The sequence below is a fragment of the Apostichopus japonicus genome, chromosome 12 (genome assembly GCF_037975245.1).
Source record: "Apostichopus japonicus isolate 1M-3 chromosome 12, ASM3797524v1, whole genome shotgun sequence".
In the NCBI taxonomy this organism is placed as follows: domain Eukaryota; kingdom Metazoa; phylum Echinodermata; class Holothuroidea; order Aspidochirotida; family Stichopodidae; genus Apostichopus; species Apostichopus japonicus.
The window spans coordinates 25357047-25375603 of NC_092572.1; the positions used below are offsets into that span (position 1 = coordinate 25357047).

The following is an 18557-nucleotide window of genomic DNA, read 5'->3' on the forward strand; positions in this document are numbered from 1 at the left end:
CGATATCATACTAATTCACATCATATTTATGTAAGTGATATGGCAACTGTGTATCGGTTTATATCATAACGAGTGGTGCCCCTCTGATGTTGTGCCCCCCCCCCCATCCACTTTTTGGAAGCTTCCTATCCCCCTGCCCTGCTCTTATCTCCCCCCCCCCCGATTGGAAGCTAGAAAAAAAAGTAATTAATTGGTCATATTGACGCCAGTGGCCGAGGAAAGGTTGGGAAGACGGAAGAGAAAGAGATGCATGAAACGGAGATGCATGAAAAGTGTTAGGAAGCTAATTAGGGACTCCGAACAAGGGGGTAGGTATGAAGGGTTGTCTGTACTGGTTTGATGACGTAATTGTCGCATGAGCCTCACCTGACAATAATATCGTCAATAATGGATAAACCCATAACCACCCATTCACCACGATCTTAGATAGGTCCTCCCATATTTTTTTATTTCGTCTTGCACGAAATACTTTGTTAAAGTTAAACAAAAATTATCCCATGCACTGAAGCTAGTCATGGTAGTAAGATTTTGTTTTTCGATCGAAATGAGATGTAAAGAAACCATAGAAATTGATAAGGATTTCTATGATAGAAACACACTGATGATTACACGCTAGGTTAATGACTTTCAAAATATAACAATGATAATTACTACACTCTGTTAATTGGTGAATCATATCTTTGGTAGGTATTGGACTACGTCCGGGCTCATTTTTTAAAGCTTCCGTAATATATTCTGGCCAAAGAACTAAAAAGGGGAGACTGACGTCATTTACCCGCCTCCATTTCTATGATTCTGGCAGACTAGCAACAAAATTCCTCATTCTGGTCAGGTTTAGTACACGTTCAATTACAATACCAACATATGTTAACTCTTCCGACACCAATTTACGAAGGAGGGAAGATCTTAGATTTTGACAATAGTCGCTTCTAGTCGTACCACAATGAGTACAGCGGTAACAGTTCTTGGTAAGTGAAAATAATTTTCCATTTATTAAGGATATTGTGTCCTTATTATAGCCCTAGGATAGATCTCAATCACTTACTTGTCGTAACCTTCTCCAAGTTCCGCATTTTTATTGACGAAATTACATGGGTATCAGTTCCACGATATACCATGTGCCGCACTGTTTGTAACTGTAGGTTGACTTAGCCTAGAGGCTACGGCTAAGTTAGGTCTAGCCAAAATTGCATATCACACTGACGTACAGTTATAGTACGTAACCCAGTATGGCAAGTAGGAACTTCTTAATCACGAACAATAAAAACATATTTTGTCCTTTATTCTGTTTAACTGGAAAAAGGGGATTCACATCCCACAAACAGTTTTAGTAGAGCTCCTTGTGTAATCCCCTCAACCATTTATCATGTTTTAAGTCTCTTGGTGAACACATCACTGCAAGTTCTTTGAACATTGTTGGTTGAAATAAAGTTGAATTGAATCAAATACTCAAGGACACTCACAGTAATGCCATACAGTAAATTATGCCTTTAATTACAGTACTATAAATATTAGTAGGCCTACACTACAGTACAACTTCTGTAGGCAGCATAATATTTATTAATACAGTACATATTCTAGCAGCACTGTCAAATATATGGTTAAATATGACATAAACGTAATTAAAGGGTGTGAAGACTTGCCCACAAAGAAATGTCTCATGCCGGTAATCTGACCTAGTTTCGAATGAGGTGTAACAGAAGTGTAAGACACCACCATCGATTCCAGAAAATACACACACAGCTTGCTACCGTCGGTAATTAGACACTATTGTACAGTCAATACACACAGCTACAGTCAATACACACAACACAGTGTACATAGCAGCGTGGACATCTCAGGTCTAGATAAAAGACTATCAGGTTTCATTACTGTCTGCATTTTGTAGCGACAAGAAGAAAACTTCACTTGCAAGCAATGGATAGTTAACTTTTTCAGATGTCGGCACGCGGTTTGGGGTTAGTCTTCAATGCCTTTAACTTTAACACCAAACAATATTAATCATATCAATTTTCTTCTACCATGAAGGTTTGTCTGTACTTGCCTTGCTGTTGGCTGGTTACCTGGGTCAGCAATACTTACCTCCTCCAAAGCCCAGAATTGTTGGGATCGATCTGGGTACTACTTACTCATGTGTCGCTGTTTATCATGCCATCACAGGAGATATAGAGGTATAGATTCAGCCAGAAAACTCACTCATAAATATTTATAGAAGTCTTACTATAATATTGTCTCTAATTCCGTGTCATTACAAATTCATGATTAAAAAGATATGGACTGTCTGGATAAATAGCGAATGAGAAAGATGAATATAGCTTATAAATCTTCTATAAAAATATTACACTGTCTTTGCACTTGCATTTTATCATAAGATCATTAGAATGACTCATAGGGCCTGTTCTTCATAGTTTTTGTTAAACTGCTTTTGGAGGAGTGGAAAGTGACATTTACATCAACAGGTTTATACCAGGAATAGTAAAGGGGCTCAGGTTTATGTCAGAAATAAAGTCCTACAAAAATATTAATAGTGAGATTTCAAATATTTTTAGGAAACTTTGTATCCCCCCTCACCTCCATCTTTCTCTCTCTCCCTTTGCAAATTGGAGATCTCAATTCATCATTCAGTATCTGCTGACCATGTGGGGTCATTTTCAGTTGAGTCGTGGACAGCTATGTCTCAACTGTATAATGCGAGCAAATCTAAGAAATATGTCTGCCTTTTATTTATAAATAGGTCATTCCTGCTGAAAAGAACCACAAAACCATCCCAAGCATGGTAGCATTTACCCCAGAGGGGTACAGAGTGGGGCGTGCAGCTCTCAGTCATGTTGAAGAGATGCCAGAGAGTACCATCTTCGACGCCAAACGGTTCATCGGGAAGACTTTCACCGAAGAGGAGCTCGCTGCAGAAATTGAAAGATACCAGTTTAAGGTACGACAGTGAATGGTATGATCAATTAAATCTACTGTGGTACAAAATTTCATTTAAATTGGCAACGGTATGACTTACAATGCCAGCAAATCAATGTAAATTGGCAACAACCTCATGGTAAGTTCTCGACACCTGTAACACCTTCGTATTGCTGCAACCACCTAGGACACATCTTTTACAAAAATGAAGAAAATTGTTCTTTTGGACATCTGTTTGTTACTCTTCAAAATTAATGCGTACATGATCCCTAATACACTAGTATGCAGAGCGAAGATAGCAAAGTGTTAACTCTTTTGATGGCTTCATAAAGAGCCTGCTTGCAATTTTTCTACTGCTTGCTGATGAGGTCATATTTAAAGATTGCTCCTAATTTCATTGTCTTTTGTAGACTTTTGTGAGGAATGGCAAAGTCAGATATCAAATTGTCCAGATATATTCCAGAGATATTCATCTTAGGTACCACTGTACATGCTCTTTTATATTTGCAAATACCAGTAGGGAAATGACTGCTTCATCATCCACAATGTTAACCTTCATTCAGTAAGGCTTTTCTATAAAATAAAAAAATCCCATTTCTGACTGTTCCTACATTATTCGAGGGAAGATTTTTCAATTTTGTGGAAAGTAGGCTGTGCTTGCATCTCACACAATATTTACAGGCTGGTCTTACTTTTCACAACAGGAGAAAAAAAATCGGACTTAACGGTTGACATTAATATGGACTTAAATGATTCATTCGCTCGAGTAATATGTGTCTGTGACTCTTCAAATAGATTGTCAACCATGATGGAAAGGCTCTCTTTGAAGTCGGTACAGGACCCTCAAAGAAAATAGTTTCACCCGAAGATGTCGGTGCTACGATACTGAAGACACTCAGAAAAGCGTCTGAAGACTTCCTGGAGGTTCCTGTCAATAAAGTAGTAATGGCCGTACCGGCAGAATTCGACATGGATCAACGGAATGCTACACGCAAAGCTGCAGCCCTGGCAGGTGAGGGAAAAGAAAGCTCTCTTTCCTAAATATGAAATAAAAATTAATTATACCCAGTCCCTCTCATACTTCACGAATGAGAAGAGAAGTAGTCAATTTCAAGATCTAAAGATAATGTCACTACGAGTATCATGTTACATGTTACAGGGATGTGCCCACACTGGGCGGCACTGTCTTAAAAATCGTGAATCCCGTCCAGCACTATTTTCATCTAAGATCCTGACGTTCCTGACAATATATTTCACAAAAATATTTAAAAATGTAAATTGTTAGCAAAACTAGTGTATGTGCTTAAAAAGCTACAAAAGTGCCAGCATTTGGGGGAGACCTCCCCCCCTTAAACCCCTCCCCCAGGACGGCAATCAGTATACCCGGCACTCAGGAAATCCTGGGCACATCCCTGATGTTATCTCAAACAAGTCGACGTGACTTTCTGATTATCTTCCCTCTAAGTACTGTATCTGACGCTTCCTCTCCCCTGTGATTTGCTCGTCTAACTTTTCTGATTTTGAACACGAAATGGAACATTTGTCAGTAGTAATTTCTTGTCTTTCAACCGTTCTCATGTAGCAAAACTTATTTCAATTTCATTTTTTTTTTTTTTTGTGTATGTACCCTTGAAAACTGTCAGTAGACCCCTCTCTTAAGGCCACGGCAAATTGTCCTCCTTTCTGCTGATAAATATTGAGACCATACTAAGTAATTACGATCACTCATTTCTAATCACTTTCCCCTCGAGCAGTCGGTGTAGCGTACCGCAGAAATATTCACACTGTTTTCTCGTCTCAAACACTGACAGGTTTTGAGGTCATGCGGGTCATCAACGAACCGACCGCCGCCGCGATGGCCTACGGTCTTCACAAACGAGACGACGTCGAGAATATCGTGGTGGTGGACTTTGGAGGTGGTACCCTGGATGTATCTCTGTTGAATGTTCAGGGGGGCATGTTCCAGACTTTTGCGATAGCAGGTTCGTGACGCAACTCTGACGTTAGCTAAAAGATTCATGATTTCAGTCGAGATCGAGGGTATCAAGTTTACAGAACGTGCGCAAGTATGGCTGTATCAGGCAGACAAATAATGTGTGTCATATTTACCAGTGAGGGATACTTTAAAAAATTTGAAGAAAAGTATTTGTCAGGCAGGGTCCATCAACTCTACTTATCTACTGCTTCATTAACATTAGAATTAAATAACTTTCATAAACAACTGATCAAGCCTGTGAAATAACTAATTGACCATTTATGAAAACACCTCGTATTGTCTCTATTGCAATACCTTTCCAACAATGCAGAGGTTCCTATTGCCAAAAGTGACTGGATGTTGAGTAATTATTATTTATATTTGTAAATAATTTTCCCTTTGATAATGATTCTATGGGCCTTGTAAGATAAGGGTAAAAGTCAAGTTTCCTCTCTAGGGGTATCAAAGACACACATAGTACAAGCCACTGCACTGAGTGTGCATTTAGTGTGCTGACTCTACAGATCACATGACAGATCACAAGCACAACCTACTTGCTATAGACTATATACAATGGCATTCTCTAAGTGAAGCCGAGGGGGCCAAACTGTGTTTGGTGGGCAGAATCTTGTGTAGCCCATTCTGTCTGCACTGCGTATGGACAGCGTGGATTCCAGGTACAACAAATCCCAGGAAGGGGTCTCAGGATTAATTCCTGGGAAGCTCTTGCTACTTAGTACTTTCGTGAGACATTTTCTGGCCTTTCTTGGACCCAAATATTTACCAATATTTTATGGTAAATTAATAAACTTTTAGCTCAAGTCTTCAAAGAAAAAGCACTTCCTTCCACTCTTAATGGAGGGTACTTTTGCCCAACTTTCCCGTGCTATGAACTTAAGTGAAAGGTCGGTGGGGGGGGGAGTGCGATCCCCCCCCCCAATTTCCCACGTGCTGCAGGCATCCTTGTTTTGAAATGAAAGAATGCAATAGCTTTGGTGAAAAGAAATTGTAGACAGTATTCAGTTACTAAATGCGGTTTGTCGAGTTGTTATATCTTCTCTCCGGTTTCTTTTATGTTAGGTAACAACCATTTGGGTGGACAAGATCTCAACCATCGGCTAATGCTGTATTTACAAGATCTCTTGGAACGAAAGTCGGAGAAGAAGCTGAGACAACCAGACGACATCCAGCGTCTACGCTTAGCCGTGGAAGAAGTCAAGCTAGAACTCACCAGCAACAATAGCACCAGCCTTTCTCTACGTTTACCTTCTTTACAGCAAGAAAACTTTAAGCTTAACATCACCAGGAAAAAATTTGAGGAGCTAAACAAGGACATCTTCAGGAAAGTTTTAGAACCGATTCAAATCGTGTTAGACGAGTCGGAGATGCAAGCATCAGACATCGACGAGATCATCCTGGTAGGGGGTTCCACCAGGATCCCAAAAGTCAGAGAAATCATAGGGGATTTCTTCGGCAAAGTTCCGAACATCGAGGTAGACCCCGAGCTTGCCGTTGCGTATGGTGTGGCGTTGCAGGCTGGTATAATAGGAGGCATGTGGCCGCTGAAGGTCAGCGCTATCGAGGTAAACAGTCGTAGACTGCGCAAGATACAAGTCACTTGATGTTTCGATAAGGTTTATGCAATGTGTCGAGAAGAATAGCTGCAGCGGCTGCAAAATGTACTGCAGCCAGGCTGCGTCAGTATCAAACAATAGGTATTACCTCAGAAACAATAGGGATTATCTCAGAAACAATAGGGATTACCTCAGAGTGCCAGATATTCAGGTGGGTGTCCAGAATTGGCTGTTCAATAAGGTGTGGTTTTATAACAAGCTGGTATGATAGGAGACACATAGCTGCTGAAGACCAGCGCTTTCGAGGCAAACGCAGCCTGGCTGCACGATGTTGCAGCCTCCTCAGCATTCTAATATTTGACACAGTGCCTATGGAGATGCGGGCTATGGTAAACCTTGATTATTAGCTAGAAAAGCAATTTGTGGCTGGAGTATTTATTGGGACAGAAGGCCAATTGAATAATATTGTAACGACATGTATCTTCAATCTCTTCACATTTATAAATTAATAATGTAACCATATTTATAGACTAAGTATTATAGTGCACTACAGTATGTTCATAGAGAGTGGGGTATTTATGACTGGTATGCTGACCAGTGTGCATGGGTATGTGTTTTATCAAAAAATCTATAACTCCTTCCATGTTGGCATTGGAGAATTATCTTTTTTATTTATTTTTCCTGCCTTGAGGCTTGAGTGGGTTAATAATGGAAAGAATATATATCGCTGAATGCCAGCTACCATTGACAAGAATTAGCTACCGTTCACCTTAGAAGGCTGAGAATCTAGTAATATGCATTTTATTTTCATGATTTAGTTTAGTTTCCATCGTGGTCGTCGGTGTTGACCACAATTCAAAGAATAGAACAAAACTGATTTGGAGTAAAAAAATTATGTCTATATTACTGACTCTCCTAGTTTTTTTTAAAAAAGGATATATTAACATAACTCCTCCCTTACCTTTCACCTCACAACAACGTACTCTGGCTTTCCTGTGTTTATAGGACTGGGTAACCTTTAAAGCAGCATTTTGCGTCCTTTTCTGTGATTTTTCTCAACCTCACTGACTCCACTATGCCATAACGACATACATAACTAGCTTATCTATTTAAATCTTTAAATCTTACAAATAGTGGCATAAAAGTCGAAAAATTTGCAACTTTCAACTTTGTTTTTCCCCAAGATATTTTCCGTTGGGATCCCAATAAACCTCGCCCATAATATGAATATTTAAACAGTGCTACGAACGTCATTGCATTAGGTAATACAAAACCATGTTTGATTCGTGTACAGTCTATATGGCAGTTGTACCAGGGAGTTCCATAACAACTCCCTGGTTGTACCAACCCAAAGCCTTGAATCTATTTTTAGCAACGGCTCATAACTAAACCTGCATCTCTGATTGGTTGAATTCAAACTAGTGGGTTTGGGGGAACTGTATGCGATTAATTTTAAATGTGGAACTTGTCGTGGACACTTTTCTCATTATCTGCAAATATCCTTAATTACTCGCCAATTATCGTTGTTGGCAGGGAAAAACTTGGCTAATATCTTAGTTTGCGCGTTTGTGATTGATATATGTAAAAAACTTGATGGACATGTCAAAAAAGTAGAAAACGGCGACCAAACGCAAAATGCTGCTTTAACATATTGTTGTCTCATATAGCATAAATGTAAAGAAACTAACCGAGAGAAAAACTTAATGATAACATTTAATGTTGTATGTTCCCAGACGTGGTATTAAAACCTATATATTTATACACTATGGAAGAAAGAATCTTACATTTATTTATTAACTATTTCTTGTTTGAATCTCACCAGATAAAAACATTGACTAGGTACCGTATATTTTCAAGTGCATGGATTGGTTGGAGAAGATATTTGATTGCATGTGAAGTACTTCTTTTTAATGTATCAATAAGAAGGTGCAATAGCTTATATGTTTATTATCTTTGAATATTCGAATACTCATGTTAACGAAAGAAAGAGAAACGTAAAATCTGGAAGATAGTACAACTTTTATCGTTCTTTCATTGTTGTTTATGAAAGGAAAGGAAGACTCGTAGAACAAACAGTAGTTAAGATTACAATTATAATTCTCTTTGATATGAATACAAGGGAATCCCTCCCTACATGGCCTATAAGTGATGGTACTTTATGTGACAATAATATCTGCGAGATTTCCAAAGTGCCCAGAATACTAGTTAGTAAAAGTCCATGTGGGTGAGTATGTGTGCTTGCATACAAGCCTGGAATCCGTACAAGCCTTGGAGGGGGTGGGTGGAGCGGCGAGAGAGGATACGAATGAATAGGGTAGCTGCAAGTACCCTACAAGCCTGGGAGGGGGTGGGGAGGGGGAGTGAGGATACAAATGGGAGGTATACTGTACAAGCCTGGAAGGGGGTGGGGGACAGGGAGAGAGGATACAAATGGAGAGGTATGCTGCACGATCCCTACAAGCCTGGAAGGGGGTTGGGTAGTGGGAAGGGGAGAGGATACGAATGGAGAGGGATGCTGCATGGTCCCTACAAACCTGGGAGGGGGTGGGGGCGGGGGTTGGGGAGAGAGGATATGAATGAAGAGGGATGCTGCACGGTCCCTACAAGCCTGGGAGGGGGGTGGTGGGAGAGAGGATACCAATGGAGAGGGATGCTGCATGGTCCCTACAAGCCTGGGAGGGGGTGGGGGAGAGAGGATACAAATGGAGTGGGATGCTGCACGGTCCCTACAAGCATGGGAGGGGGAGAGAGGATACGTATGGAGTGGGATGCTGCACTTTCAACTTTCTGATTTGACCAGCCATGGATGATGCACTGCATTTTTGCTTGGGCTAGCTTATAAATATGGACAAAGATTTTAGTTTAATAAAGAAGTTCATTTTATTTTTACATTTTCCACTACATAGAGGTTTTGAGATATTCATGATTAAGATTCCACTGGAGAGCGCTGAAGGCAAATTGTTCATCTGTTCAACTCCCAATCGTGCAGCATCATGATAACATTAACTGTCTTCATAGAGTTCCCAAGTTTATTCATATATGTTTATGCATATATGTTTATGCATATATGTTGATTCATATATGATTATGCATATCCCAAACTGTTTTACTTGCAGTTTTACCATTTTTTTCATACATGATTTTATTCATTTGGAGAAATGTTCAAGGCCGTCTCTGTCAGGATGTGCGTAAGTATTAATTGTTTGTTATTTCCCTAACGAATCCAGCGGCCTCCCTCTTAACTTGGGATCAACAAAAGCTGCTCTTGATGTCGTCTGGAAGGAATTGTATTCTGCTTTCAGTTCTGGCTGGTCAAGCTCTGGCTGAGAGGCAGGAAACGCCCTCGGCTCACGTTCTGCGCAAAACAAAAATGAGGACAAGAGTTATAGTGCTATACTGTAGTATCTTAGAGTTAAAGTGCTACAGAGTTATAGTGCTCAGGGTTATAGAGTTATAGTATCTTATAGTAATTCATTGAAAAGGGAAGACAGTGTTCACAAGCTAAATGGTTTACATTCCAAAGTATATTGAAAAAACAATTTCTATCATTCTACTTTAAGCATATAGCTTGTGGCAGGGGATATGGGAGGGCGGGGGGTATTGGATGGACAAACACAGAAAAGTCATCTAAATTATTAAGCAATAATTCATGACAGTTTAATAAAGTAATTAATTGGGGAAAACATTGAAACACCAACACATATGTGCATGTAACATCACCTTAATTGTGAGAAGTCCCCCCACCCCCAAAGATAGACATAGGTAGATATACATCACCCTGCCCTCTGATACAAAACTTAGTGACATGGAAGCAGTGATAAAGGGTGCCTTCATCTTAATGCAAAGAAAAAGAATGAGACTTCTTTACATCCATGTAAAACTGATTAACTTTGTTCTGTTCACCTGCAAGATGAAGAATTTCCTTTGGCACTCTCCTGGGTTTACTGGTGTATGATGCATTATGGGTCGTCTCAAAATAATGTCCAAACTAAAATAAAAGAAAGGCATTTAAAAATATAAAAAGATGTTGAAATATCAAGTCAAGAGACATAAAAAAATATACTTGAATATTTCATTTTAGAACTGACTGCAAGGCTGAATTTGCCAGACTAGAGCTAGATGATGAAAATAACTTGTAATGAACCGTACTAACCTACTAAAGCTACTCGAACATTTACAGTCATGTTGAACGGTGATTTTGATTCCAGTGGCCTGACAGTGATGATTGCAAAAGCACTTTGTACTTAATTTCTTATGTAGCCTAGTGGGATATACATGTTTCCTTTGTTCTTTATGAGGGAATTTTCTTTCAATATTTGAATAAGTAAACTTGGAGCAATGACATCTTTGGCTAGAAAGGGATTTGAATCAGTGACCTCAGCTTACAACTTTCATTACAAGCCCTGCAGTCATCCAACTGATATATCCCATCCTTAGTTGGTGACAAACCCCATAGCAACTTCTGTCCTCTCGATGCCAACTAGAGGCCATTCAGCCTTGTATATTGTGTGGAGGCCTGACTTGAAATAACCTGAGTTGCACTTACAACTTTCTTTCTCTTTCTCATACTAGTCTTTGGCAACATAGCCTTGAACCTATGAAGGTTTGACTCGACAACTTGAAAATGTGAATGATAAAAGTTCTTGGACTAGACCTTCAAAGAATATCAAACCAAATATGAGATTAGTACATGAGGAGATGATATTTTGTGAATACCAATTGGCTAGGCTACGACTGAGTTATTGCATTATGTTAAAGTAACAGGTTACTTGTTAGAAACTAGACTAGTCTAGCTTTTAACCAAGTAGTTTCGAGTAGCCTAGGCCCAGCTGGTGCTAACCTATCTTGTTAATGTTCGTCCGAGTGTTCCACCTTTCTCATCTTTAAAATAACCCTGGCTGCTTACCTGAGATGGGAGCCTCGGTGGTACTCGAACTTTTGATATGTCAAACTTTTCTTCGTTCCAGTTTCCTACCAAGGTGACAGGCGAATAACAATCTTCTTTAGTGGTCGTTCGCCAACCATATTGTTGAAATTTTTGCTCATCTGTTGTGTGAGTCCATTCTTCTCCCAAGCCTGACGCCCGTATCATTGACCGAAATGCAACATCATCAGCCATTATCATAAATTTCGATGAAAATTCAGACGAATTACTCTGGAAAAGTGAGACACAACACACGTAGATTACTGAGGTCCTGGGACGTATGATAATGCAATGGGGTACGGTTAGCTAGCTTACCTAGTATTATGTAAACATCCGATTTCCGGGTTCTAGTTGTCATGTCAACAACTATTGAAGAGGGCGCTAAAGTACAACTAAACATGTTTTCTGAGCTCACAAGCTCTGTCTGTTGTTGTATAAACGTTACTCGATTTGCTTTTATAATAGGCCTATACTAATGGACCGCCCAGGTCTGCTTCATCCATCTTTGTCCCCTCGCAAATTAATGAAGACATAAGATAATAATATAACACTGCCAATGTAGTGAGTATTATTTATATGTTCCCATAAACATTGCATCGAAAAGCACAACTTTCAGTATATATTGTTCTTAATGCGATGCATGAGCTTGGAGGAATGAAAAATTGGCGTCGACCACCACTCGAGCTCCTTTGTAAATGAGAAATAAGTAAATGAGAATACATGATCAACCCCACTCCCCTCATCCCCGTATCTATCTCCCCGCAATTGCGATCGCACAAAACATAATATAACCCAAGCTAAGCCTAAAGACGGGACAGGGTCTATACAACGCTTTGCTGCAACTAAAGCTCCATGGACGCTTTGCTCCGTGCCATCATGAATGGGAGCATGGAAATCGATACCTTAGTTACCGATCACCGCAACGCCTATTACCACATGCACAATTAGTGTAAACACTGTGCCTTACTACATATTAAATGGTGCCAGTGCAGTAAGGAATTGCCGTCTGCGTAACATCAACGGAAGTACTATTTACTTTAAAATACATGCAAAATGTTTCCTGAAGAAAATAAAGGATTTTTTAAACTAAGGGAGAAGCAAGCACTATAATGACTCGACTGATTTTTCTCTAAGTTGTGGGTTTAGTACCAATAAGAGGTGAGTGTCAATCCATTTCTTATTATATCTTTTGACATACTGTAGTCTGTAGGCCTATAACAGAGTAAATAGGCTTGCGGTGAAAGTGTTCGCTAAAGTCCGAATGTTTATCATAGTATGTGCCGGTATAAGGGTGGGGTTAGGGGGGGGCTGGTCATTTTCGATATAACCGTTAATATGAGGATTCAGGTTGCAATAATATTCGAGGAAGATTGGTATAGCGACGGGAGGGTGTGGACGGGGAACAGCTTATGCCACGTCATGTTGCCGTGTTCTATTGATGTAGCCCGCCCCCCCTCACCCCCCCCCCAAAAAAACGTATTATACTTATTTGTGTGAAATGGTCTGAGAGTCGTACCTTTTTCGTTGTTGATATTTCACGGTATAGGCCTCATGAGTATATAGGCTAGTATATTCACTGATTTTCGGTTCACTCGATGAAGTTACAGTAATACTATTGCTTCTATATATACCGACAATGACTAATCAAGATAAAAGTGGAAATTGATGAATACATTTTGACTTTGACTCACAAATCAAAGACATGGCACATGTTACACATCCCCTCCCTCCTTCCCTCCAGATTGAAAATTAATCATAGTTATTCGTTAAATGGCAAAAGAAAGACTTACTGACATAAAGAAAGAACGAGAAGAAATTAAGTTCAACATTCGAATTGGATTATTAACTTGAAATTGAAAATATTAATAACTGGGTTTAAAAAAAAAAAAATCTTCTTACGAACAACCATTTGGTTTGCACATTGTCAAATAAATCTAGTTACTAGGTCAAAAGATTTGTCACTTATATCAACAACAACAAAACACACTACAAAGTGGGGTATTTTGTGGCAATATATATATATATATATAAATGAAAATCGTAATGAGTTGGAAAATCAAGAACAGTGAAAAAACTTTCAGCCTCCACCGGGATTCGAACCACGGGCCTTCCGCTCTGTACGCGGACACCCTAACCACTATAGCTATGATAGCGCTGATTGTATGTCCAGAGGTTCGAAACCGGTAAGGAAGGTCGTAATTCCACTTGTCACCTGTATCGAACAATACTAGTTCTGTTTTTGGTGACATATTTTGCCTTACTCTAAAGATCAAACATGATGCTAACCAACTCGAAATCATTTGTGATTCCTAAAGCCGGATCTCGAAAGAGATACTTTGAACAGACTATATGTTATATTGCATTAACATATATATAATATATATATATATATATATATATATATATATATATATATATATATATATATATATACATATATATATATATATATATATATATATATATATATATATATATATTTGTTTGGAACTAGGCAAGTTAAGTTGCAATGTGTCACAAATTTGTAAACGTTTATGGCAAAACAATTATGAAAAACGGTTGATTCTGTTTTCCTTTTTGCAGATAATTAGCTATGAATTTAAATGCCCTATTTGGACCTCAGCCCTTGAAGAAACCGTCTACTTTACGCCAGTCTCGACCGCCAGTGGCACCGAGACACATCGACAAGCAACGAGCGATATCTATCGCCCGACAGTTAAAATTAACCAACATCGGGAAAGTGACTCTACGGTCTACGGCCAAGCAGAACTACGACACCGAATATGACGTCACATCAAGGTCTTCCCATGGTTCTCGTTTAACGAGGAAACTGCTTATAGACAAGAGGAAAGGCATAGAGACAGCGAGAAATGCAAAAGACAGTGCCATTGGTCAATGCATATTACAAACTAATGAATATGCATCGCGAAAATTACTCGTAGAACAAGACAAGTTAGTAGAAGACAAAGAAAGAAGAAAAAAGTTGCTGTCGCGGAAGAGTAGAGAATTTAGGATACGACTCGCTTCATCTGAGATGAACACCGATAAGAAAGCTTATTCGACAGCTGACCGAATCTTGCCCGACATAGGTACCGTCAATCAGAACAATATCGCGGTACTACCGCAGAAGAAGGCTCCACCGTCCCCAAATTACATGCGGCCTCTTACCTGTGATAAATCGCGGTCGAACGAGACCGCGGTGGCTGAGACTGAACGGTTTCTGAGTAGTCCATTCATGCGATCCATCGTGGCGGATGAAATGGAGAAAGTGTTAGCCGCGGTACAAGATAGCGACGTCGATGATGGGTTGGAGGATTCTGATCAGAAAGTAGTGAAAAACCCATTCGCGAATGACGTTAATAACTCTGTATCATCGACACCCCAGCAGAAAGCTCCGATGGTTGAACTAGGCTCTTCGGCCGCTAAAGATCAGTTAGAACTAAGATTGAGTAAAGAAAATAGTAGAGCTTCCAAAGAGGAAATGAATTTAAAAGTGTCGGAGGGAGTCGAAATGAAGACCGTGGCGACACCGCCTTCGTCAAGGGGCAAATCGTCATCGGCTAAACTTAAGATGATGCAGAACCTGTTACTTCCTTTCATGCAAAAAGAAGCTGTGCTTTTACAACAAAACGATCTGATTCAAAGCAGCACTTTAAACGCACAGGTCAAGCAAGAGAAATTAAGTGATTCTGATCAAATCATAGAGAGACCAAAAAATTCCATCTTACATGACAGTATGAGAAAAAATGACGGTACGGCATTGAAAAAGGTCGGTGACGGGTTCTCCCGTCAGATGCAAATTAGAACCCCGTCGCTCGTGATAAATCGCGCAACCGGTAATTCGAGAAAGGAATCGAGACGAAGAAAACGTCGCAAACCGGAGGCCACGGCAGCGAGGAAAGCGGATCGTCGATTTACTGATTTAGACCAAAATCCGGCGTACAACGACGAGAGATTTACCAATTTAACGTCGTCACTTATCCCAGATTCGTCACGAGCTCGTAATCTGTATTACGAAACAGAAGACCTTCAACACGACCCTCGGCGCATGTCGGTATTTGGTGCCGATACAAAGATATCAAAAAAGACCGGATTCGGTCGATATGGAGAAAATATGGCGAAGTTCGAAAAAATAATCGGAGATCAGTTGAACTACATGAACAATTAAGAGAAAATAATATAGCTAATTACGGCGTCTTTTCATCTGTTTCTGTCCGTCACCGAAACTTATAAGGGAGGAGAGTTTTTTTTTTTTTTAATATTTTTATTATTTTATTATTTATTATTATTATTATTACCTGTAGGCCCGGGCTATATGGGATCGTTAATACAAAATCGGAAAATTCTAAATGTTCGTGTCCATTTTGAAATCTAGAAATATTCTTCATTTTAATTGTCACTGCAGGGCCGGATTTAAAATGGGCAACATGGGCAGTTGCCCACGGGCCTCCACAACAAGGGGCCTCCACATATTTCATGAAAAACTATAAGGAATATGTAGGCTGACACGCAGGGACGTAGCCAGGGGGGAGCAGGGGGAGCGACCGCACCCCCCCCCCCCCCCTTTCAGTGTCGAAAAAAATGTTTAAAAACAGTTGTTTTTTTAGTATGGTATTTTGTCAGTGCTCTTTTGATCTTGAATACTCGTCAGCTCCGTTAACTCAATTATAATCGTAGTAACATTCACGCCTACTGATACAACTACTTACTTAGTTTGGCAGATGCAATTAGCTAAATTTAGCCTATAGCCTATTACAAGCCTACAGTTGGTCACTGCATAATAAAATACATATTGCCTACCTAACCGCACTCTATGGAATGTCACGAACCGTATGCACAACAACGTCGACAACGTTCGTTCTCATCCTTTCTATGATTCGTCCTAAGTTGTTGCACGAACAGCATGTTATGAAGCTAAGCTAGCAATCGTACGTGATACGCACTTCCTATAAATAATTATTACACTGCTAATACACTGCGATAACGATATTTGTTTTTAGGCCACTGCATATCTGTCTATATTCCAAAATATGAAAGTTTATATTGTCCATCAGTTAAGTTGGTCAAATGTATTAAAGTCCAGACATTGGACAGTAAACAAGAATCATCCTACTTGAAAAATTGTAAAAGAGCACTATGTTTGTCTTTTTGATATATTATGTAAAAGAACATGTAAAAGAATTCAAACAGGAAACAAAATCTGCTGATAATATGATATTATATGATCAGGGGCGTAGCCAGTATGTGGCACTGTGGGCCCGGGCCTACACTTTTTTTGGCCAAGTTATCTTTTTTTAAAAACACCCATATTTCAAATCCATAAGCTTGCTGGACGAGTTTAAGAGTCTAGACAGGAATAACTATTGAAATGAACGTAGCAAGAATATGGCTTAATTAGGTGACATAGTCTTCTAATTTAGGCTGTCATTTCTATCGCGTGTCGTTTCATTCAACACTCTACCCGCCGAAAAAGACTATAGGATCCGATCTTGTCAGTGTTGTAACATCTAGTTAAGAACCTGTTTACGCAGATAATATTTCAGTTGAGAAAACAGTTTGAATCAGATGGCAATCGTCGGATAGCTCTCGCCTTCTCTAATTAGGCTAACTTAAACATTTACAGTTGTATCAAAGACAATTACTATAGATATTGAATGAGGTGTCTCAAGTTAGCAAGAGGCCATGGAACCAGCATGAACACTCGGGAAGGGCCGTTTCCGGCCATCTTGTAAAACCAAAAATTTTCTTGTACGCTCCGCGCCAACCGATGGTGGCGCTCCGCTCAGATAGTCGTACCTAAATTTTTGAAAATCGATATCAATCGCAAAAAGTGCTCCCCCCCTTTCAAATTCCTGGCTACGTCACTGCTGACACGTACTGTACCATCAATCAAAATCATATTGCGCGCGTTTTACGTCATCTACATATACGAAAGCCATATTCAATTGTAATTGTATCTCTTGGTGAATGGTATAGAAACAGCTATAAGTGGTTGTTCCTGTCATTGCAAAGCACTGAGAGAGGTGCATATGGTAGCAACCTGTTTACTTGTACTGAAAATTGGGCAGGCAAACAGGCTAACATACCGTAATGAAAATTCTTGAACATAAATTTACTTCAAAAATCACAAAATGCTGCACCATTTTGCATCTATAAGCACCCTTTATCTGAAGAGGTAAGGAAAACGGGCGATTTAAACCAATTTAAAACAATATTTTAACATTGTCACATTATATAGGCCTAACATAAAATATTATTTGAAATTCGAGGAGTCTAAAGATTTTTGACTCTATATAGAACGAAAACCGCAACATATTCCCTTGAGTCACGCGTAAACTGTCATTATTATCCCATTTTACTATGAAATCAGGCTTATCAAGTCACTGGTTTCCACTATGAAAAGAAATGGCTGTACTAAAATTCTTTTTTAATTACGCGCTTTATCAACGTAATATTACCGGTAGTATGGTTTGTCTTACCACTATATTATAGGCCTAGTAATAATACTATATAGTTTCTATATAGTTTCGGTCTAGCGGACCTTCGGTCCGAAGACCTTCCGTGTCGCGGACCTTTCTTAATTTCGGTCTCGCGGACCTTCCGTCTCGTGGCCATGTAACCCTGAGGATCAGTCCGGATATCAATCTAAAACGTTGCCGCGGGCGTTCTCTTGGCATGCAGTTCAAATAGATACTGGAAAATAGCTTTGTGAAAAAGAAAGGTACACTATAGGCTGTACATAAAATATAATAGTAGGGTCTTATCAAAACTAGGTAAAACTGGGTTAGCAATAAGAGTGCTAATCTCCCCAAGGCCCATAAAAGTAAAACTTTTGAATTTGGACCCACACATTTGAACTACGTGTGCACGCCAGCAGGGTCATCGCCAGCAATAGCTATAGATACACTTCCATAGTAGCTTTGTGAAAAAGAAATTTAGGTGCACTACGCTGTACATGTACTAGAAAGCATGCTAGGGTCCAAGGCTACACCGTTCCAAGGTTTTGTGATGCATTTCGCGATCACAATTTGGTGTAGCATTTTATTGTCAGACAACAGAGGTTGAAGTAGTTTATAAATTTGATCACTTGCAGTTGTATATGCTTTACGTAGAAGTAAACTTAGGCCTACTATAAGTTCTTATCACTCAGGCAATTGAAATAGTTGAATATGAC

General features: G+C 39.5%; 3 protein-coding genes across 3 annotated transcripts; 2 read left to right on the forward strand and 1 right to left on the reverse strand.

The window, feature by feature from the left end:
* Positions 1 to 823: 823 nt before the first annotated feature.
* On the forward strand, positions 824 to 8496 carry LOC139977385 (heat shock 70 kDa protein 13-like). The gene is made up of 6 exons (XM_071986685.1): positions 824 to 968; positions 2029 to 2171; positions 2735 to 2932; positions 3706 to 3922; positions 4722 to 4892; positions 5966 to 8496. Exons 1-6 carry the CDS (start codon positions 944 to 946, stop codon positions 6505 to 6507), a joined length of 1296 nt encoding a protein of 431 aa, XP_071842786.1. The 5' UTR covers positions 824 to 943; the 3' UTR covers positions 6508 to 8496.
* Positions 8497 to 9262: 766 nt separating this feature from the next.
* LOC139977386 (cilia- and flagella-associated protein 68-like) lies at positions 9263 to 11680 on the reverse strand. Its single transcript, XM_071986686.1, has 3 exons — positions 11366 to 11680; positions 10363 to 10447; positions 9263 to 9814 (listed from the first exon to the last, which is right to left on the reverse strand). The coding sequence occupies exons 1-3, from the start codon at positions 11582 to 11584 to the stop codon at positions 9666 to 9668; spliced, it is 453 nt and encodes a 150-aa protein (XP_071842787.1). The 5' UTR covers positions 11585 to 11680; the 3' UTR covers positions 9263 to 9665.
* A 543-nt stretch (positions 11681 to 12223) lies between these two features.
* LOC139977384 (uncharacterized) lies at positions 12224 to 15631 on the forward strand. Its single transcript, XM_071986683.1, has 2 exons — positions 12224 to 12541; positions 13967 to 15631. The coding sequence occupies exon 2, from the start codon at positions 13977 to 13979 to the stop codon at positions 15549 to 15551; it is 1575 nt and encodes a 524-aa protein (XP_071842784.1). The 5' UTR covers positions 12224 to 12541; positions 13967 to 13976; the 3' UTR covers positions 15552 to 15631.
* Positions 15632 to 18557: the final 2926 nt, after the last annotated feature.